Here is a 17,695-nt window from a genome sequence, read left to right as displayed (position 1 = left end):
AGTTTTGAGATAATTCCTGGTGCTAAAACTCACCCCAAACTCGACTCGCATCAGTTTTCATCAAGAAACAACAAGCAAATCCACAGGATGTGGAACAACAACTGCTGCTTTATTTTTTCCCTGGTGAGGAATACCGGTGGGTTTTTCTGCTTGATAATTTTAGAGTTCAAATAAACACCAGTAAGTTGAGATTGGAAACAAGAAAGCTTTAATTCCCCCCCCACACCCTGTAGAGAAACACATGAATTCGTGCTCGTGTTGTTTGTGCAGGGGAGATCAAGCCGTGGCTGGTTCTCTCTCACCCCACCCACCCCAGTTCACTGCTGTCAATGAGAGGTTTGATTCCTCCCCTCAGCCCAAAGTCCACACAGACACCTTGTAGGTTTCCCTTTTCAGACTTAATTTTCCTTTTTTTCTACTTGCTGCTTATTTTTATGTGGAAAATCCCAGTAAAAGGTAATGATAAATGTTCTCCTGCCATTCATATGACCACAAAAAGTAAGTGTGCTAAGGCCCAAATTACACAGTGCCTTGCATGATGTTTAGCTGATGTCTCAGAGAGAACAGGATGTGTTTAGGCTGATAACCTGACTTTGTTTTAATATCTTCTCTTTTTTTTAGCATATGAGGTGTCTGGTTAATAAGTGCTTTCTGTTTTTTAATGGTATGATCTAATTTCTACAATCCAGTTTTGGACTGCTCTCTACCATGTAACAAATACACAAAAGCCCATTAATTTCCAGCTCAGGTGGGGGGCAGGGAAGGAGCAGCTCCTTGATTGCTACATGAAAATGCAGAAATGCAAGCAGGGGAAATGTGCAACAGACCCTGAGGGTCTCACTCAACCTCTCAGAGTGTGTCAGTAATGGACCAGTGGGGAAGATCTTGTTCTTTGTACTGAAATGTGCTGGTTTCTGTGTTTGGTACAAAGGGGAGGTGCTGGCGTGTGCAGGTTGTGTGCTCAGGTGACTGCCTTGTCACCTCCTGTGACAAACACAGGGCCTGTTTCTGTAGCAAGAGTTGTTTGGATCAGTAGGAATGGGAAAAACAGGAGCTGTAGCATTTTACCTGCTGCTGGCTGTATTTCCGTGCTTTGAGCGCCTTTGCAGACAGAACCTGCTGGGGCTTTGCCCCAGGTTTGACAGATGATGTTGAATTCCATGCTGGAGGTGTCTGAGGTCTCTTTGGAGCACGATTCCCCAGGTAGCTGCCTCACTCCTTGTTTCACTGCAGGGACAGGACTCTGTTCTCTCTGGTTTTGCTGCTTCTCCTCTCAGCCAGGCACTTCTTGCACAGGCGTGCAGCAAGCAGTGATCTAAAGGGGCACCTAAACTGTGTCTGGCTGCCTGTCAGAGAAAGCCAAAAAGCAAAGAGATCTCTTAGCAGAAAAATCTGTATCTGAAATTTAACCCAAAAATACTTGTGTCATATTTTCAGAGCATAAAGTACTGACATTGGGAGTGTTTGTGTACTTCATTACTTGAAGGGAAAACATGAAGTATTTGATCCCCACAGTTTAAAAAATCCTAATGAAATTCTTCTGTGACAGTCAGCTGGAGTGTTCCCCTTTTTATACACTTCATCCTTCCCCCAGTCTCTGTTGGTGCAAATGTGATTTGAAACAAGCCTGTTTTCTGTGCTGTGACCTTCCCACGAGCCCCCAGGCGGGCAGGGCCGATGGCAGAGCTGGCAGGAGTGGTGTCTGTGCACTTGGGATCCCAGGAGGATGCTGGCCCTGCCCTCCGGAGCCGACTCTCCTGCAGGACTTCCCAGCCTTTACTGGGCAGCGAAGACCACCCACGGCTCCCAGTCCAGCTCTGTAAGTATTCCACCCAGAAATGGTGCCATGGGGCTGCTCTGGCTCTCTCACAGCATTTTAGCTCTGATTGAGGCCCTTGTTCTTTGCTGTGCCCACCCTGAAGTACCTGCACGCCCTGCAGAGCGAGGGCAGAGCCCTCAGAGCCCAGGGTGCGGGGTTTGGGGTGAGCTGCCCCAATGGCTCCTGTGTTATCCTCCTGCCGAGGGAAGGCATTCCAGGAGCATCCCCGTGGCCTCCGGGAAGGGCTCACCAACAACTGCTCTGTGTGCACTGGCCTGGCAGGGTGAGCTGCCTGAGGCTGGGCTGCTCTGGGCTTCTCAGCACAAGTTTGGGAGGGTGGAGCTGCCTTCGGGAGGAGCTGTGCTCCTGGAGCCAGAGCGAGGGAGGCTCTGCTGGGCTTTGCACTCTCTACACACTTGCTGTTGTGAAGGGAATTATTTTTTTTTTTACCTTTCTGGACAAGATTTTTATTACAGCAGTGACATTTCCACGTTGTTTCGTACTTTGAAGAGTTTAAAGGATTCCTGCCGGCGCTGTTCCTGAGGGAAGCCATGCCCTGCCACAGAGCCCTTCGCCTGTTCCTGCTGACACTGTGTGCCATCCTGGTCCCTGCTGTGCTGGCAGGTAAGGAGCTTTGTTTGCATGTAAAGCCCAAAAGCGTGGAAGATCCTTTACTATGCTGCCTCTCTCTCCTCTCACTTCCCTGAAAACATCTATAAGTATGTGTTGAATTATAATTGATTAATGGAAACCAGCTTTGGAATTGGTGGCTGGTGGTGAGTAAGATTATATTTTCCATCCCAAAAACCAAGTTTCTGTTGGGGAAAATGGAGAAAATTCTTTGTAACTTTTCCTCAGCAGAACAGCAGTAGCACATATGTGAGTGTAGGTGGCTGGAGATCAGTGGTCACATCAGTCACAGGAGATGGAAAACCTCCCAGCAGCTGAGGGGACAGGCTGTTCCTCAGCTTTTAATGGCAGGAAGAAGTTACAGTTGTGAAAAGAAATGGGTTTTGGGGCCAAAGCCTGTGGGGCAATTCCTGATTCCTTCTGTGCTCTGCTACAGCGGGAACTCCCCAACAGCTGCTGCTGGCAGAAATAGGGAAGTGTCCCTGAAAACCTCCATCCAGAGCCAAACTCTGCATCCTCAGGGGGTCTGTGCAGAGCTGGGGGTCCCAAGGCAGTGCTGGGAAGGCTCTGCCCCATGTTCAGTGAGGGGATGGGAATCAGAACAGGTGAGGTGCCTGCTCTGTAAGGCACCGTTTTTGAGGGAATCATCAGTAATTTCAGCCCTACCTGCCCTGCCCTTGGCACCCTGTGCTGGCCCCAGGGAGCACAGGCACCTCCAGGCTGCAGGGCTCAGGTGGGTTTTACAGGGGAGGGAAAACTGGCTTCCAAACCCGCTGTGTTGATGGGCTCTGAGCGTAGAGGTGGAAACTCCTGTGGGGAACTGCTTCCCTCAAAGCCTTTTATTCAGTGGAGGTGAGGCTGTGAAGGGATGGCTGGGGCCAGGAAAACAGGCAGGAGCACAGCATTTGTTTTCCTGAATTCCTGTCCTACCTCCCTAGACCTGGAGCAAGGCTGGTTTGCAGTTCCCCCCCAGTTTGTTCCGAGCATCTTGCCTAGGAGGGAGATCCTGGCCAGCTGTTTAGCAGATGAAATTATGAAATTGCTTCTTTTTAAAGGGGCTTTCATAGGGGTTGGAGAATTCAATGCTGTGCCTGGCTGGAACAGCTGTGAGTTCAGGAACAGAATTCCTGCAGCTGGTATCCTCCCTGTGGAGGACACCTTCCTGCTGGGAAACTTTTAAATAAATAAGAAATGAGCACTAAAAAGTGCATACTTTCCTTCTCAAACCCTCAGCCTTTTTTGTACAGTGGAACATTAATCACTTTAGCACAGTTTCAGTTTGTGCCTTGCTCTTGCTCCCAGGAGCAGTGACCGTGCTCCTGCCCTGCGCCAGGTAAGATCTTTCTTCATCATTAACAGTATTTCACTCTGCAGGAAGTGATTCATTTCCAGTGAGAATTCAGTCTGTTTCCTCTCTGAGCTGGGATTTCTTCTGTGGTGTTTAAATTTCCAGTATTTGGTGCGTATTTGCTCTGCCTCCCTCTGTGCCAGCTTTCCTGTGGGCCTGCTCTGGCATTGCCCTGTCACTGCCTCCCTGTCTCACTTTGCTCCCGTGAGATACTCCCAGGTTTATTGATTCCTTTGCTGGCTGAGTTGTGCTCGTGCAGCAAGGCCAGTACTCTTGAAGGGCTTTGTGCTGGTGAATGCAACGTTCAGATCCTGGTGTGCAGGACAGACTTCCTGCTTTCTCTGCTTAAGGCCTCTATCAAGTTGTTCCCTGCTCCCTCAAAGAGGACAAGAGGGAACCAGCGTGTATGGAAGCCATCCCAGGAGCAGAATGACTCTGCATTAGGCATCGAGAGTTCCTGCCCCAGTACAGGAGCTTTTAGCACACAGTGGAATTTTTTCTGCCTTTTACTCCATTAGAAAAGGAAATTTCCTGCCTGGTGCAGACAAAGAGGGGAAGGGCACAGACAGCCCTCTGGTCTGAGCACATCCACACGTGGCCCTGCCTCTCTGTAAACAAGTTTACTCCCCGTTCCTCAGGACCGCAGCGCTCCTGTTGCTCCGTGTGCTCCACACCGGAGCTGTGGCACTCGCCCGGCACAGATGCCCTTTGTGCTCCCGGTGAAGGCCTCTTTTCATCCTGCCCTGGCCCTGTGCCACCACGGCCACCTGGGGCTGGACAGCCCGGTGCTGTCCTCAGAGTTCACCAGCCCTGCCCTCCCATCCCAGCACCTCTGAGTGCTCAGCAGAGCCCTCCCCGGGGCCGGGGCAGGGGCTGCCCTGGACAGGCTGCACCTGTGCCACCACTCTGTCAGCAAACCCAGGTTCAATTCCTGTAATAGATTCAGAGCTCCGAGTGAAGTGGAAGTGAGTAAAAAGCCTTTGCAAGGTGTGGGCTTCTGAATCGTGTACGTATTTGCTATCTAAATTCACCTAAGGGCTCGTGAGTTTCTTTGGTTTGAGCTGGTGTGGAAATGTGTTGTACTGTGGTGGCACATCAGAAGGAGTTTGAGGGGAAAAGCAGCAGGGCAGATGTGCTGAAGGAAAATATACAGGACACCACCTTGACTGGGGACATCTCTGTAGCAGCTCATGTGTCCTCATTCTCAACTATAGGAGACTAAAAGATGATTAGGAAGTTTTTAAAGCTCAAGTACTAGAACATGAGAAGCAGTAAATGGGTTTTGTCAGGGAAATTTGTGGAGAAGATGTGGTTCAGACTTACAGCAGGACTTTGTGGGCCGTTACTCAGCCTTGCTCTGTACCAACACTCCTCATAAATTACTGACGCTGCTCCTGACTCCTGGCTGAGGTTGCTGGGTTGGAAGTGGGGAGTGAAGATGACAAGGGGCTGAAACCAGCTTGGGTGAGGAAGAGTATTGGTCACTGGTGAGGGATCTCGGGGATGAAGATGTGAAGTGGCCACATCTGCCAGCCCTGAGGTCTCACAGTCTGCCTGTCTGGGAGGGTCTGGCTCCATCACATTTGGTTGGCTTCCTCAAGACCTGTCACTTGTGGAGACTCTTCCAGTCTTACCTTTGTCACTGAGTACCTGGGGCACTGGCCACCATGTCACTGTGCTGGCAGCTCACCTCACCACCTTCTCTCTGAGCATGGAAACAGCAGTTTTGTCAGGTTGCTCTTGGTGTCATCCTCTCAGGATCTCTCTACAGCCCACGTGGCTGGAGTCCCCCTGGATCCCTGCATCCTTGGAAAACTTATGGTGGATTTCTTTACAGAAACTCTGAGATTTTCTTCCCTTTTCCTGATCTCAGTTGTAACTAACCTGTGCTGGAGAGGGGGAGAGGACATAGTGCAGCAGAGAGATTTCCCTAAAATAAGGCAATTTGTAGTGTCAGTGTGTGGGAAGGTAGAACTGCCATCATCCACCTGGCATGCTGGAATACTTTAGTATAGTTTTTAGTATAGTATTAGTATTCCAGTAATTCCAGTATTACTTTTAGTCCATTTTGTCCATTTGTGACAGGACTGGTCCCAAGACTGATGCCAGCACAGCTAATGCATGGCTCTCACCCAGATGTTAAACATCTGGTCTTGTGTTGTAGGATGTATTTTGAGCATGTTTCTTGCTAGTTCTTTGTAGAAATAAAGTTCTTGGGTGTGCAGGAAAGCCATGTGCTACCTTGCCTTCCATATCTGGTTTCCAACTCTTGGCTGCACCCCTTCACTGGAGATGGCAACGTGTTTGGGTGTTTTCACACGTGAGAAATGCTGCTCCCTGCCTCCAGAGCTGTGGAACTGCCCTGTAAATTCCTCTTTCCCTGTGAAGGGCTTCTGCTGGGTTGGAGCTGTCCTGGAGGTGTTTGCTCAGTCACAGACATGTCCCCCTGGTCACCCTCAGGGTGACAGTAACTGTGTGGGTGCTCAGGCCTGGCTGCACTGGTGCTGCTTTCCCTGTAGATGCTGTTTAGAATCCTGGTCTCCTGCTTGTGCACAGAGAAACTGAGCCCAGGAGGGGGAGAGGAACTTGTGGTGGTCCCCCAGAACACGGGCAGCAGGCAGAGAACTGAACTTCCTCACTTGGGTCCTACACCTGTACGTAGAGCCTGCCCAGCCTCCATCCAACAGGTGACCAGAAGAGGCCCTCATTTCTCACTTGGAGACATGTGAGATCTTATTAAATGTGTGTGTTGGGTTTTGGCACCTGACACAAGCTCTGTCCTTCTCCCTTGCTTTTCCCAGAGGACTGGAGAGGGAGTGTGGTATTTACTGTGGCTCTGTTAGAGACCTGCTGGTGGCAGCAGGGCTGACACTCACTGGGGCTGTCGGGGAGATGATGTGACACCTCTGCTTGGTAAAGAAACCTGCTGGATGTGAGAGGGTGGTTGGATGGGTGCTTGGACTTCTCAGCCACGCAGGAGTGGAGGCACATGAGGACATGAGCTGTTGGTTTGGGAGGGAAGATCAGAGGTGAGCCATGGAAAAAGTGCTGGCCACGAGCAGGGGCTCTGCCAGGCTGCAGCAGTCAGCTCTGCAGGGGCCTGGCTGCTGGCAGTGTTCTCTAGGGGTGGGTTTTGTGTCCCCCCACCCGCTGTGCCGGTGGCAGGGCTCTGCACCTTGCTCCAGCAGCAGTGAGGGGAAGGAATGAGGAGGGGACCAGCCCTGGCTCCTGTGACATTCACTTGTTGGTGTTTGACTTCGTGCCTGTGCACGACTCTGCTGCTGCCTCTGAGCTGACAACCCTGTTTGTGAGGCACCAGAGCCGACTGAAAGGGGTTGTGTTTCCCTCGGCTGAAGCGCCGTTAAGGTAAAACCACAAGAACTCGGACAGAAAACGTGTGGTTGGCACACTCTGCCCCCTCTGTGCGGGTGAACTGAAAGCATCAGATGAGGGGAGTTAACCAAATATATACCCAGCAGCATCCAGGTCTTGAAAAAATCACAGAGATCATAAACAAACAAAAAAACCCCTGTTTCCTCTGTACTTGGCTATCAAAAATAAGCTCTGTGCCCTGCTTAAAGAGAGCTGCAGTAGATTTTTCAGGAATTAAATGCATTCTAGGAGGGGACAGGAGAGACTTTCTGGGACCTGTGGGTCTGGTTAGATAAAGAACCTTTGCACTCTGGCTGGAAGGGGTACTGCTCCCTCCTTACCCCTTTGAGAGTTGGGAAGACCCTGTCCAGGTCCTACAGCCCCCCTGGGTGGTGCTGCATCTGTTACAGATCATCGCAGCTCACGCCTGTCCCTGGGCAGACGTGAGGGCCATGCCCAGCTCTGGAGAGAAAAAACATTCTTGGGAAAGGCAGCAATGCCGTCCTCCCAGCACAGTGTTCCTCTTCCAGCTGGGGACAGTGGCAGTGCTGGTGCTGGCCCCAGGGTTGTTGACACAGTCAGCAAGGTCATAGCTGGAGTGTGGCTCTTCTGGGTGGGGTTTCTCCCCTTGCAAAAGCAGCCTGGAACGAGGGCTTCAAAACTGTTCCTTACGTTTGGCCTGTTCCTAAACCAACAGCTTCTCCACGCCACTGTTGACAACTAATTAGCCCAGCTCTGCTCATTTCCTCTCCCTGTTGTTTTAACTACCTTTACTCACTGAATTCTGTATTTCCTCCTGCTCTGTCCTCTGGTAGTGAACCACAGGATTTATAGAAGAGAGCTCCACTGGAAATGACACTTTCTGGAAGAGCCTCTGGATGGGATGTGAGTCTTCAGCTCTGCTGGTTGGTTTTGCAGCACAGGTTGGGAAGGGCCCTGCAAAGGGCTCAGGTGTTTCTGGGGAGCCCTGGTGGAACACAAAGCTCTGTGCTTGTCTGGGGGAGCCGAGCTCACCCCTCTGGTGCAGTGAGCACGGGTGTACCGGGTGTGTGAGGACACGGTATCGGCGCTGCACCTGCTCCTCCCCGGCGGGACAGCCAACCTGGGTGTGCTGGGGTCCCTGCCTGGCCCAGCTGGCACAGCCCACATGCTGGGACTTACTTGTCTCTCTCTGTGCTCAGTGGGCCAGAGTTAAACCTGGTAGCTGCCTCACTGAACATCCTGTAGGTTTTCTGGCTGTAGAAAGGGCTTTCACAACTAGTTTAGAACATTGTTTTGTCCCCGAGACTGTGGGCAGCCTGGAATAGCTCTGGGGATGGTGGGAGCTACTCTCTGAGGCAAGCCCTGAAGTAATTTCTCAGTTGGTTTGTCCAGACAGAAAAGGGGAGTGTTTTGGTGCCCCTGTTCCTTTGGATGTGGGGCTCCTACAGGAGAACAGTGTGTGGTGGAGCCCATTAATGACAATTGTTCCTGCTCTGCTGGAGGCAAGGAGGGCTCGAGGTACTGAGACATCAGGCTGGCACTGCCAGGATGTGCTGCTGCCACCTCTCTTTCCAGGCCATAGAGCCTGGGACACCAAGGGTTCACATGCCAGAGCCAGGGTACCTTGCCCCAGGGAGCCTGGGTTGCTTGCTCCAGCTCCTCTGACTGCCTGTCCTAGTTGTGACAACCACTGTGTCAGTTCAGGTGGGCCCTGGCTCTGGATGTTCGTTTCCCACACACACAGCTTTTTTTCCCCATCCCAGTGCAACATTCCCAGCGGTTTCAGCAGGGAGCTGTGGAATGTCTCCTGCTCCCGCCAGGGCCCATCCGAACAAGCTGGGCATTGACAGGCAGCGCTGGGCTGAGCCACACACAGACAGGGAGGGCTCTGCCTTGGGCCCTGACCCACGGGGGGAAGGAATAACAGGAGACCGGTGGTAACATCAGAGCCTGGCCTGGCTTTCATCTCCCTGGCACGGGGGAGGTGTGGGAGAGGGAAGTTGAGGCTCTGGGGTCCTGTCTGGGGGAGCCGTGTCCTGCACTGTGCCAGCACCTCTGGCATCCTGCACTGCACGGACTGGGAGTGCAGGACAGAAAGGCCCTGAAATGCTGGGAATTTGGCCAGCACAGGTAGCCAGGTGGCCTCTGCCTGTTGCAGACATGTGCCAGCCCCTCCCAGCCCAGTCCTACGGGTATCCACGAGCAAAACAGCTGTGGGTGTTCACAGGGCCTGTTTGTGCATGAGCAGAGGTTGCACAGTCCGGGGAGCTCCCTGTTGTCCCGTGTGTGCTGTGTGTACACCAGAGTGCCCCAAAAGCCTGTGGCATTGGCATCACCCTGGGGCTGCTCTGGGTGTGGGTGTTGAGTGGAGGTGGTGCCCTCTGTGGGGAGGGCTGTGCCCCACTGGGTTTCTCAGCCCTCAGGTCACCCCTGCACCCACCCTAGGGGCACCTGGCAGGCAGCTGGAGCCCAGGGACCTGCTGAGCTGTGCTTGTCACCAGCAGCCTGCCTTGGCCCCCATGCCCATGGGTGCTTGTGTCCCAGCAGAGTACCCACAGGGCCCGGTCCCCACCCTGTGGAACGAGCCACCTGAGCTGCCCTCCGGAGCCGGTCCCTTCGACGCTGCCACCACCACAGCGCGGCTGTCGGACGCCACCGCCTTCCCCCTGTACACCTCTGAGCTGGAGCCCGAGGACACCACCCACCTGCACCGACTGGACACCGGGGACGGTACGTGGCTGCACCACGGGCCACCTGCAGCTCACCCCTACAGGGCCTGGGGTGTCACTGTGCATTGGCTCTCTGGGGCCTGTCACCTCCCAGGAGGTGCTGAAGCCACCAGAGGTGGCCTGTCCCCAGCCACACTGCTAGGGAGGGGAAGGGCTGCCTGTACCTCCTGCTCAGGGGAACTTCCCCGCTGAAGAGCCTCCACTGTGGAGCACTGGCCAGCCCCAGAGCTGCTCCAAGACCTTTCCTCTTGCCCCCAGTCTGACCTGTCATGGCAGGCACCTGCAGAAAGTGGTCTGAGCATGGGCAGGGCTCTCCAGAGCAGAATGTGCCTGGAGCTCCCTAAACAGGGAGTGAGCACCTTTCCCGGATCCTGACTGACAGCAAGCACCTCTTTGGATGCAGTTTTGCCACAGGCAAAGCAACTCTAAGTCTGGGTGTTAACAGGAAAGCTCAGTGCCACAGACCTGCTTTGTGGTAGCTGTCCCTGGGACCTGGCTGAGGTGGCAGTGGCTGGCTACAGCCCCTGTCCAAAGGTGCAGTGCTGCTGGAGCACAGGACCACACCTCAGCTGTCTGGGGACATGGGACATCTACCATGGCCAGTGCCTGAGCTCCAGGGCAGGAGTGTGACCCGATGGCTGGGGACATGCTGGGTGTGGGGTGATCCCTGCAGCCCTTCCCACCTGGGACCCCCTGGCTCTGCTGACCTCACACCTTGTTTTCTGTCCCTGCAGGCTCACTGGGGCCTGGAGCTATCGGTGCCATTGTCATTGCTTCCCTCCTGGGGACGTCTGTGCTTGTGGCGTTGGTCATCATCACGCTGAGAAAGTTCTCGGCCTCCTGAACTCAATAAAAGATTTTTCTGTTACACAACCAGCCTGTCTTCAGCTCTTGCCTGCTGCTGCCCTGTGTGCCTGGGGCCCTGGAAAAATGCTGCACTCCAGGCCCTCTGCTGAGCAGCCAGGTTGCACCTGAGTGCTGTTTGCTCTTAGTGTGCGCGTCTCCTGGGTGCACCCAGACCTGGCAGACTTCACCACCCCAGGCCCTGTCACCCCCCGGTCACAAAGGACTTGTGGCAGTGTGTGGCTTTGAGCTCAGAGCTCAAAGGGGCCCTGCTGGGTCTAGCCTGGGTGATGGTAACAGTGTGGGGCATCCCTCAGCACAGCTTTCCTCGGGAAGAGTTGTTTATTGGCATAAACCACCGCACATTCATGTGTTCAACCCCACTTCCACCCACTGCATTTGGGCCAGTTGCTCCCCACCTATTGCCCTGGAGGAGACTGAGAGGAGGCGAGTGATCAGTGCAGGGGAGGAAGGAGACACACAGAAGCTGTTTTGGCACTGGCTTGCTCAGCTACATTTCATCACACGGTAAAACGAGACAACAAGAAGTTCCCCTCAGTTCGCTGAGGCAGCCTGGCAGGGGCCAGGGGGCTCCAGCCCCTGCTTGTGGGCCGCAGGCCTGGCCCTGGACAACACTGGAGACCACTGAAACGGGGGCGTGCAGGGCTGGGGCTGAGGAAGTAACACTGGATGCACTTGGTGCCTGAAAACGGCACAGCCTGTGTCCGGGGTCTGGAGTCCTGGAGTCACAACAGAGCAGGAGGGGCTGGAGCGGTCCCAGGGCTTGGCCGTGGGACAGGGCACAGCAGCCCCACTCCCTGGAGAAATCCAGTGAGGACCTGCTGTCCTGGCACTGGGGAACTAGTGAAACAGCTGCTTCTCATCGATGGGTAATCCAGCTTTTGTGTCCTGTGAGAAACACCCCAGGCAGGTATGTTGGGCTGCAGTGCCTCGGCTGGCCTGGCTGCTGGGCTGCAAAGCTGGAGGATCTGCATTGTGGCAACTTCTCAGGTAATTTTAACAGCTTCCTCGAGCTGAAACTCCCTGGGGGTTTGCACTAGTAAATTTGTGGCTGCTGCAAGGTCTGGACCCTGAGCCGGAGGTTTGGTTGTCTCAGAAAGCTGACTGCGGGGTGCTGATGGGGAGCCTGGCTTGGGGTGTCCCCATTAAATCAGCCCCCTGCTCCAGACTAGAGGCTGCAGGTCCTTCCTGGCCCCAGCTCTGGGCTGGGCTCTGGATGGTGTGAGCTGCCCAGGGACCTCTGCCAGGGGTGCCACAGGTGGCTGGGGCAGCACAAAGCACAGCCCTGCTGGCTGTGATCACATGCTAAGGTGGTGGCACTGAGCCGGACCTGAGCAGCCAAAGCCTTCTCTCTCTCTTCACTGCTGTGGCTTCCCCCACTTTGGTCCTGGGGACTGGCTCTGAGCTGGCTGTACCAGGGCTGTGGTGACAGTAGAGGCAGCCCCAAGGACAGCCCTGGCCCCCCCTCAGCTGTGTCTGGCCTCATGCTGCACACCCCATGTGTAATCTGGGCCCCATATGGTTCAAAGACCAGCTCAGGATCCTCCCTTCAGCAGCTTCCCAGCATCCTGCTTCCTCCTCACGCTGCTGCTGGCACGGTGGTGCCTCTCCCCTCCGTGCAGGTGGCTGGTATGTGGCTCCATGGGCAAGCAGCTGCTCTCCATCCCCTCCCCGAGCACAACCGTGGCACTGCCAGAGCATCCACCAGCACAGGCCACAGTGTCTGGAAGACAGTCCTTTGCAGAGTTCCAGAACAGTCCCAAATACTTGATTTTCCCAGTGGATGCTGGCCACAGCTTGGGACCAGCCTGCAGCTCCAAGGCCCTCGACTGCAGCCGTGTGTGGGAGCTGAACAGCAGGCAGGGGCTGTGGGTCTGTCCTGTGCCCCGGCTCCCCTCAGCGCTGTGCCCTGGGCTTCATGCGGTGCTCAGTGCCACAGCTGGCAGGAGGGATGGCTGTGCTGGGGCAGGGGTTGGGTGTGCACATGGAGGGGGGCCTGTACAGCGGGGCTGGGGGTTACAAGCATGCAGGCAGCGATGGCTGGGCCTCCCACAGCTCGTGGGACAGCAGCTCCCGGGTCAGGGCACTCCCTGCTGCGGGGCAGCCCAGCGTGCTGTGCTCCCATGGGCTGTGGTGCTGTGCAGGGAGGCGCTGGCATGGCCACCCTGTGCGGGCCTTGCAGGGAGCAGCAAAGACCACGAGTGCCAGGTCACTGGGAAAGGCCACGGTGGCTGGGCTTCTGCGGGGACCCTGCAGAGGGAGGCAGGCTGGGCAATGGGCTGAGCCTCGGGGCAGGGCCCAAGCGTGCTTCCAGGCCATCAGGCAGGTAGAGATGTAGGTTGGGGCTGGCAAGGCTGGGCTGCTGGTGGAGCAGGGCTGGGTGTGGAAGCAGATTGAGGGTCTGCCTGTGGGAATAGGCACAGCAGCTTCTCAGTAGGAGGGGAAGTGGAGGTCCTGGAGCTTGTCCCAGCTTGTTGCCAACAGGCTCTGAGAGGCAGCGAGACAGCTCCTTGGCTGCAGTTCCTACCCCTGAGGGAGGCTGTGTCCAGAGCACCCCAGACTCAGAAGGGAGCAATGAGCTATGAGTGCTCACACTGGGTGACGTCAATTGCTCAGTGATGTTGGTGGCCACATGCCTTTCCCAAATGGCCTGAGCCAGCCCCAGCCAGCACATGTGCAACAAATGGGGCTTAGCTGGCCTTCGGGCAGTGTCCATGGGGCTCATGCTCTTTGGGACTTTACAGAACACCTGGAAAAGGGTTATTTTACAGTTTAGAGTACTGATCTCTAGGAAAGGATCAGTGCTGGGGGGGCCCAGGAACGACAGTCAGGTTGTTCACGGGTGTTTGTGCCTTGTCCGGTGCAGCAGGTCCTCCACCATGTCCCACAGGTGCCACCTCTTCCCAGCTGGCAGCCTCTGTCTCCTGCCCCTCTCCCAGAGGCAGTCCAGATGCTCGGGAATGCTGTCAGTCACTGGCGGTTTCTGCTGCCCAGTTTCCTTCTCTGACTGTCATCTGACTTGTGCACCCGGAAACACTCCTTCAGGTTCTGGGCTCGGATTTTGGGGTTCAGGATCTCTTCCCCAATAGAACTGGGGAACCAGCCCCTCTCCTGGTCGTGAAGACGCTCCCCAAATATCCAGCCTGAGCAGAGACAGAGATGGGTGTAAGCACAGGAGGCCCTCGCTCCTGCACTGGGACAGCTGTGCTGCAAAGAGCCTACGGAGCTGACAGAGCTTTCTGGAAGTTGCTCAGAGGCCTGTGCTGGAGCAGACCCAGTCTGTCCATCAGCAGAGATGTGCCTGAGCAGCACTGTGTGTGGACAACTGGCTTGAGGGATGCCAGCAGAAAGCAGGCACTGCTGCCACTGAGTGCCCACAGGAGTGGTTCCCAGTAGAGACCCAACATGACAGACCACCAGCTACAAGGGTGTTCCAGAGAGCAGGACTGCAAAGCATCATGAAGGTAAGAACAGCTCTGGGATAAATCTGGGGTGGCTGTGCCAGCCCTACCATGGCCCACAGCTGGTGCCAGGGTGGCTGTGCCAGTATTGCCACAGCTTAGGGCAAGCCTAGATTGTCTGAGTGTTAGGAGAAGGCAGTAACCTCCCTCACCTGTAATGCCAATGCCAAAGTCTCTCTCTGGCTGAAGAGAGAGACTCACAGCTGCCTGCCCAGAGCAAAGCCCAGCCCTCCACAGGGACTCCCAGCTCATCCCCACCCCATCCCTCGTACCATCGTCTGTCTTGTCCAGGATGTTGAGGACATCAGCCAGTTCCAGGGACAGCTCATCGGGCTGCTGGGCCACATACGGGTGGACACACTGGATCTGTGGGCAGTCTGCCAGGGAACAGGGCACAGTGAGGGATGATTGGGGTGAAGCCCACGGCAGGACAGCACAGCTCAGGGGGTGCTGTCCCCCAGCTCTGCGCACGGTCCCTCTGACCTGGTAAGGAACCCTGGGGAGGCCAGAGGGTGCCCCAGGGACCAGTGGAGCAGCTCTGTGGGAAGGGAGCTGGGTGCACATCACCACCACAGTGAGCAGCCTGGGTGGTAGGGAGAGTGCTGGTGCAGCCCAGTCTGGGTTGGAGGGGGGCAAGGTCAGGGCCAGGCCTAGAGACAAGCAGGTATTGATGGTGGAAACACAAGGGGAGCCCAGGGAGAGGGTTCAACTTTGGCAGAGGCCTCAGGTATGTTGCTGGACTGAGATCAGGCAGAATAAGGCACCCTGGGGTAGGGGTGAAGAGCTCCTGGCTCCCATGCCGTGTCTCTTACCAACAAGTCTGGATGTAAATGAAACAAACTTGGTTCTCCGGTTTGGGGCCAGTGAAATCATCCAGCGTTTCATTTCACTCCTGGATAGGGCAAACAAACCAAGGCCGTGAGCATGCAACAGTTGTAGGGCCTCCAGCTCTTCTGCCCAGCCAGCTCTGGGCTCTGAATTCCTCCTCCCAGCCTTTTCCCGCCTGCCCCTCAGGGGTCCTGGACTCAGCGGTGATGCTGAGCCCCACTCTTGCACACCCTTGTTGGGATGTCACACATGGCACAGTGCTCTGGGCCCCGCTGCACAGCCCTGGCTGTCCCCACAGGCAGCAGTGTCCCCCTGTGGGGAGCAGCACTGCTGCTGGGAGCCAGCACAGTGGGGTGGGGGCTTGGTGTTCTCTGAGATCTAACAAGCAAAGGCAGCTCTGGCTGGGCTGGTCAACAGGGGCAGTTTTTCCTGGAGATAAGCAGGACAGGAACCATTTATTCCCGCAGCTGCTGTGCAGGAACATTTAAAGGGCAGAGCTGATTAATCCCCTTGCAGACAAACGCTGCAGCACACCAAGAGTACTGCTCACTCTGCAGGGGATGAGACAGACCCATGTGAATGCACCACCAGACCCAGCACACTGCAAAACCTTGCTCTGCAGCAGGAGGGTAAGATCTCACAGATGCTAGAGAAACCCCTCAAGGCTTCCCTCAGCCCCACTTGGAAATGGGGCACTTTGTTTTCACAGGCTCCAGCTCCTGCCTGGAGGCCCAGTTCTGCTCCTGGCTCCAAGGGAACCAGAACTTTCTACCTCCATAGGTGGTTTTAAAGCCTGAATTTGACACACATCTAAAGCCACTGGAGCGTCTTCTGGGAGGAGAGGGGCCTGAAAGGGAGGCATAAAGGACAAGTGCTGGCAGGCTGATCTGTGGGGCTGGGAATACCTCGTGCTTCAGGGCTGATGCACAATGCCAAGGACCAGTGGAAGCACCTTCCTGGTGTGATGAAGACGTGCAGGATGAAGGCCCTGTGCATGGAGGAGCTGCCATGTAGAGACCAACCCAGGGGCTTGCCATGTCTGTCTCCAGGCTGGCCTTGCACACAGCTCTTAGGATCCTGTCTGCAGTGCCCAGCTCCTGTCGCCCTGCAAGGAGCCCACCTGTGCTCCAGTCCTATCCCTGCAACCAGCTGTGTCCCAATAAGCTGCCAGCTCCTGGCAGTGCCCACCCAGGGTGTTAGCTGTGAGCTGCCACTGAGCAAGTCACCATTGCCATACAGGTTCAGAGCTGCAAGAGCTGTGGAACAGATGCAGAAGGTCTCTGTTTGGCACCCACTTATCCCTTCTAATTCTTTAGTCTTCCAGTCTGTGCCTGGTACTGCCCCCATCATCCCAGCAGCTTTGGAACAGCAGTCTTCAGCAGTTGCTATATAACACTTCAGTGCTCAAGATCTGTTGGCAAGCCATGTTCTGGATCATATACTTGCTGTGACCACCTAAAAGATGGAACAGGATGCAGAGCACAGACCTGCGACTGCCTCCCCTGGCCTGGTTTATCAGTCTCTGCACAGCCAAGCCTCACAGACGTCAGACGTGCGCTTGCCCTGCATAATGTGACTGACATCTCTATTTTCAGTGCAGCAGAGCTGCAGCCACGTGTCTGGGGAGAAGGGGCAGCTGCTCCCTGTGCTGGGGGCTCGTCCTCCTGACACTGGCGCTGCGCTGTGCTCAGGGGGTCAGGGGCAGCCCTGGGGCTGGTGCTCATCTGGGGATGTGGATGATGAACACCAGCCTACTGACAGCAGGTAATATCCAGCTGGGGCTGTGCATCGTCTCCAGGAGCTGTTTAGCTGGTGGCACAGATGCTGTGCCTAGAAAACATGGGCCTGGTAATGCTCAGGTCAGTGAGAAAGCTGTGCCCTGTGCTCCAAACCAATCGGCTCTGTGCTAGTGCAGCTGAATCATTTGCCCAGTCTGAGCTTGCTGGAGCCTGAAGCGAAAAATCAGTGAGCCAAAAAACCTGTATCCAGGGAGACAAGGAGGCCCTCAGCAGCAGAAGGGCTGCACAAGACTGGCACTGGCTGTGGAGATATGGAAGAAGCAGCCAGCAGAGCTGTTGGAGTGTGCCAGTGCACTTCCTTCTTGGTTTTACTTTCTGAATATGCTGCAGGCTGTGAAGCAGCTGGGCTCCTGTGCCTGGGCTGAATTCTGACCTCTCTGTCCCAGAACAGAAAGTGCCTGTCCATCCTCCATCCCAGATGCCACAAATACACTGTACAGGAGAGAAACCTGCCTCATTCACCAGTGCCTTTCAGCAGGAGGGGACAAAGGCAGCCTTGGGAGAGTGATGCTGGGCAGAGAGGGTGGTAGGGCCAGCCCAGCTGCAGCAGTGAGATCCCTCCCTGCGGGCCCCTGGAAAGCCCATTGAGCTGGTCCCCGTGCAGGCAGGGTGTAAGGGGAGAGCACTGCTGAGTGCTGGCAGGGTGTAAGGGGAGAGCACTGCTGAGTGCTGGCAGGGTGCCTGGTACTCACTGGGACGATGCCTTCAGCATGTAGCTGGCCTCCCGGTCATCTGCATTCTCCAGCAGCCTCAAGATGAAGACATTGGCCAAACTCTGCCCCTGATCTTCCAACTCCTCTACCCGAAGAAGCCCTCGGGGAGCAGAGTCAAACACCTGGTACTTGTCCCTGGGAAAGGTTAGA

The 17,695-nt window shown here is 55.4% G+C and overlaps 2 protein-coding genes across 7 annotated transcripts in view; one reads left to right on the top strand and one right to left on the bottom strand.

The window, feature by feature from the left end:
• Positions 1-99: 99 nt before the first annotated feature.
• Positions 100-10,750, top strand: SNORC (secondary ossification center associated regulator of chondrocyte maturation). 3 transcript variants are annotated; one of them, XM_027703825.1, is made up of 4 exons: positions 100-1,819; positions 2,330-2,443; positions 9,699-9,881; positions 10,615-10,750. In XM_027703825.1, exons 2-4 carry the CDS (start codon positions 2,371-2,373, stop codon positions 10,722-10,724), a joined length of 366 nt encoding a protein of 121 aa, XP_027559626.1. In that variant the 5' UTR covers positions 100-1,819; positions 2,330-2,370; the 3' UTR covers positions 10,725-10,750. The 3 variants fall into 3 exon arrangements, with proteins under 3 accessions (XP_027559626.1, XP_027559623.1, XP_027559625.1); XM_027703822.1 differs by having other exon boundaries at positions 9,696-9,881; XM_027703824.1 differs by having other exon boundaries at positions 2,283-2,443; positions 9,696-9,881.
• Positions 10,751-11,051: 301 nt separating this feature from the next.
• The window catches only part of NGEF (neuronal guanine nucleotide exchange factor), a 50,741-nt gene continuing 44,097 nt past the window's right edge, over positions 11,052-17,695 (bottom strand). For all 4 annotated transcript variants that reach the window (XM_027703811.1, XM_027703812.1, XM_027703813.1 and 1 more), the window contains 4 exons: positions 17,525-17,680; positions 15,018-15,097; positions 14,478-14,582; positions 11,052-13,887 (listed from right to left, as the gene is read on the bottom strand). In XM_027703811.1, coding sequence (XP_027559612.1) covers positions 13,715-13,887; positions 14,478-14,582; positions 15,018-15,097; positions 17,525-17,680 — 514 coding nt within the window. In that variant the 3' untranslated portion in view covers positions 11,052-13,714. The remainder of the gene's footprint in view (positions 13,888-14,477; positions 14,583-15,017; positions 15,098-17,524; positions 17,681-17,695) is intronic.

Source organism: Neopelma chrysocephalum, unplaced genomic scaffold (genome assembly GCF_003984885.1).
Source record: "Neopelma chrysocephalum unplaced genomic scaffold, ASM398488v2 Primary Assembly neopelma1_252, whole genome shotgun sequence".
Classification (NCBI taxonomy): domain Eukaryota; kingdom Metazoa; phylum Chordata; class Aves; order Passeriformes; family Pipridae; genus Neopelma; species Neopelma chrysocephalum.
This window is presented reverse-complemented; position numbering and strand designations above follow the sequence as displayed.

What these genes read in the sequence shown, in the direction of transcription:
- SNORC (XM_027703822.1), top strand. Translation starts at nt 2,371, where the DNA reads ATGCCCTGCCACAGAGCCCTTCGCCTGTTCCTGCTGACACTGTGTGCC. An exon ending in GGTCCCTGCTGTGCTGGCAG is followed by an intron (nt 2,444 to 9,695) that starts GTAAGGAGCTTT and finishes CTTGTGTCCCAG; the next exon opens with CAGAGTACCCACAGGGCCCG. An exon ending in CCGACTGGACACCGGGGACG is followed by an intron (nt 9,882 to 10,614) that starts GTACGTGGCTGC and finishes CTGTCCCTGCAG; the next exon opens with GCTCACTGGGGCCTGGAGCT.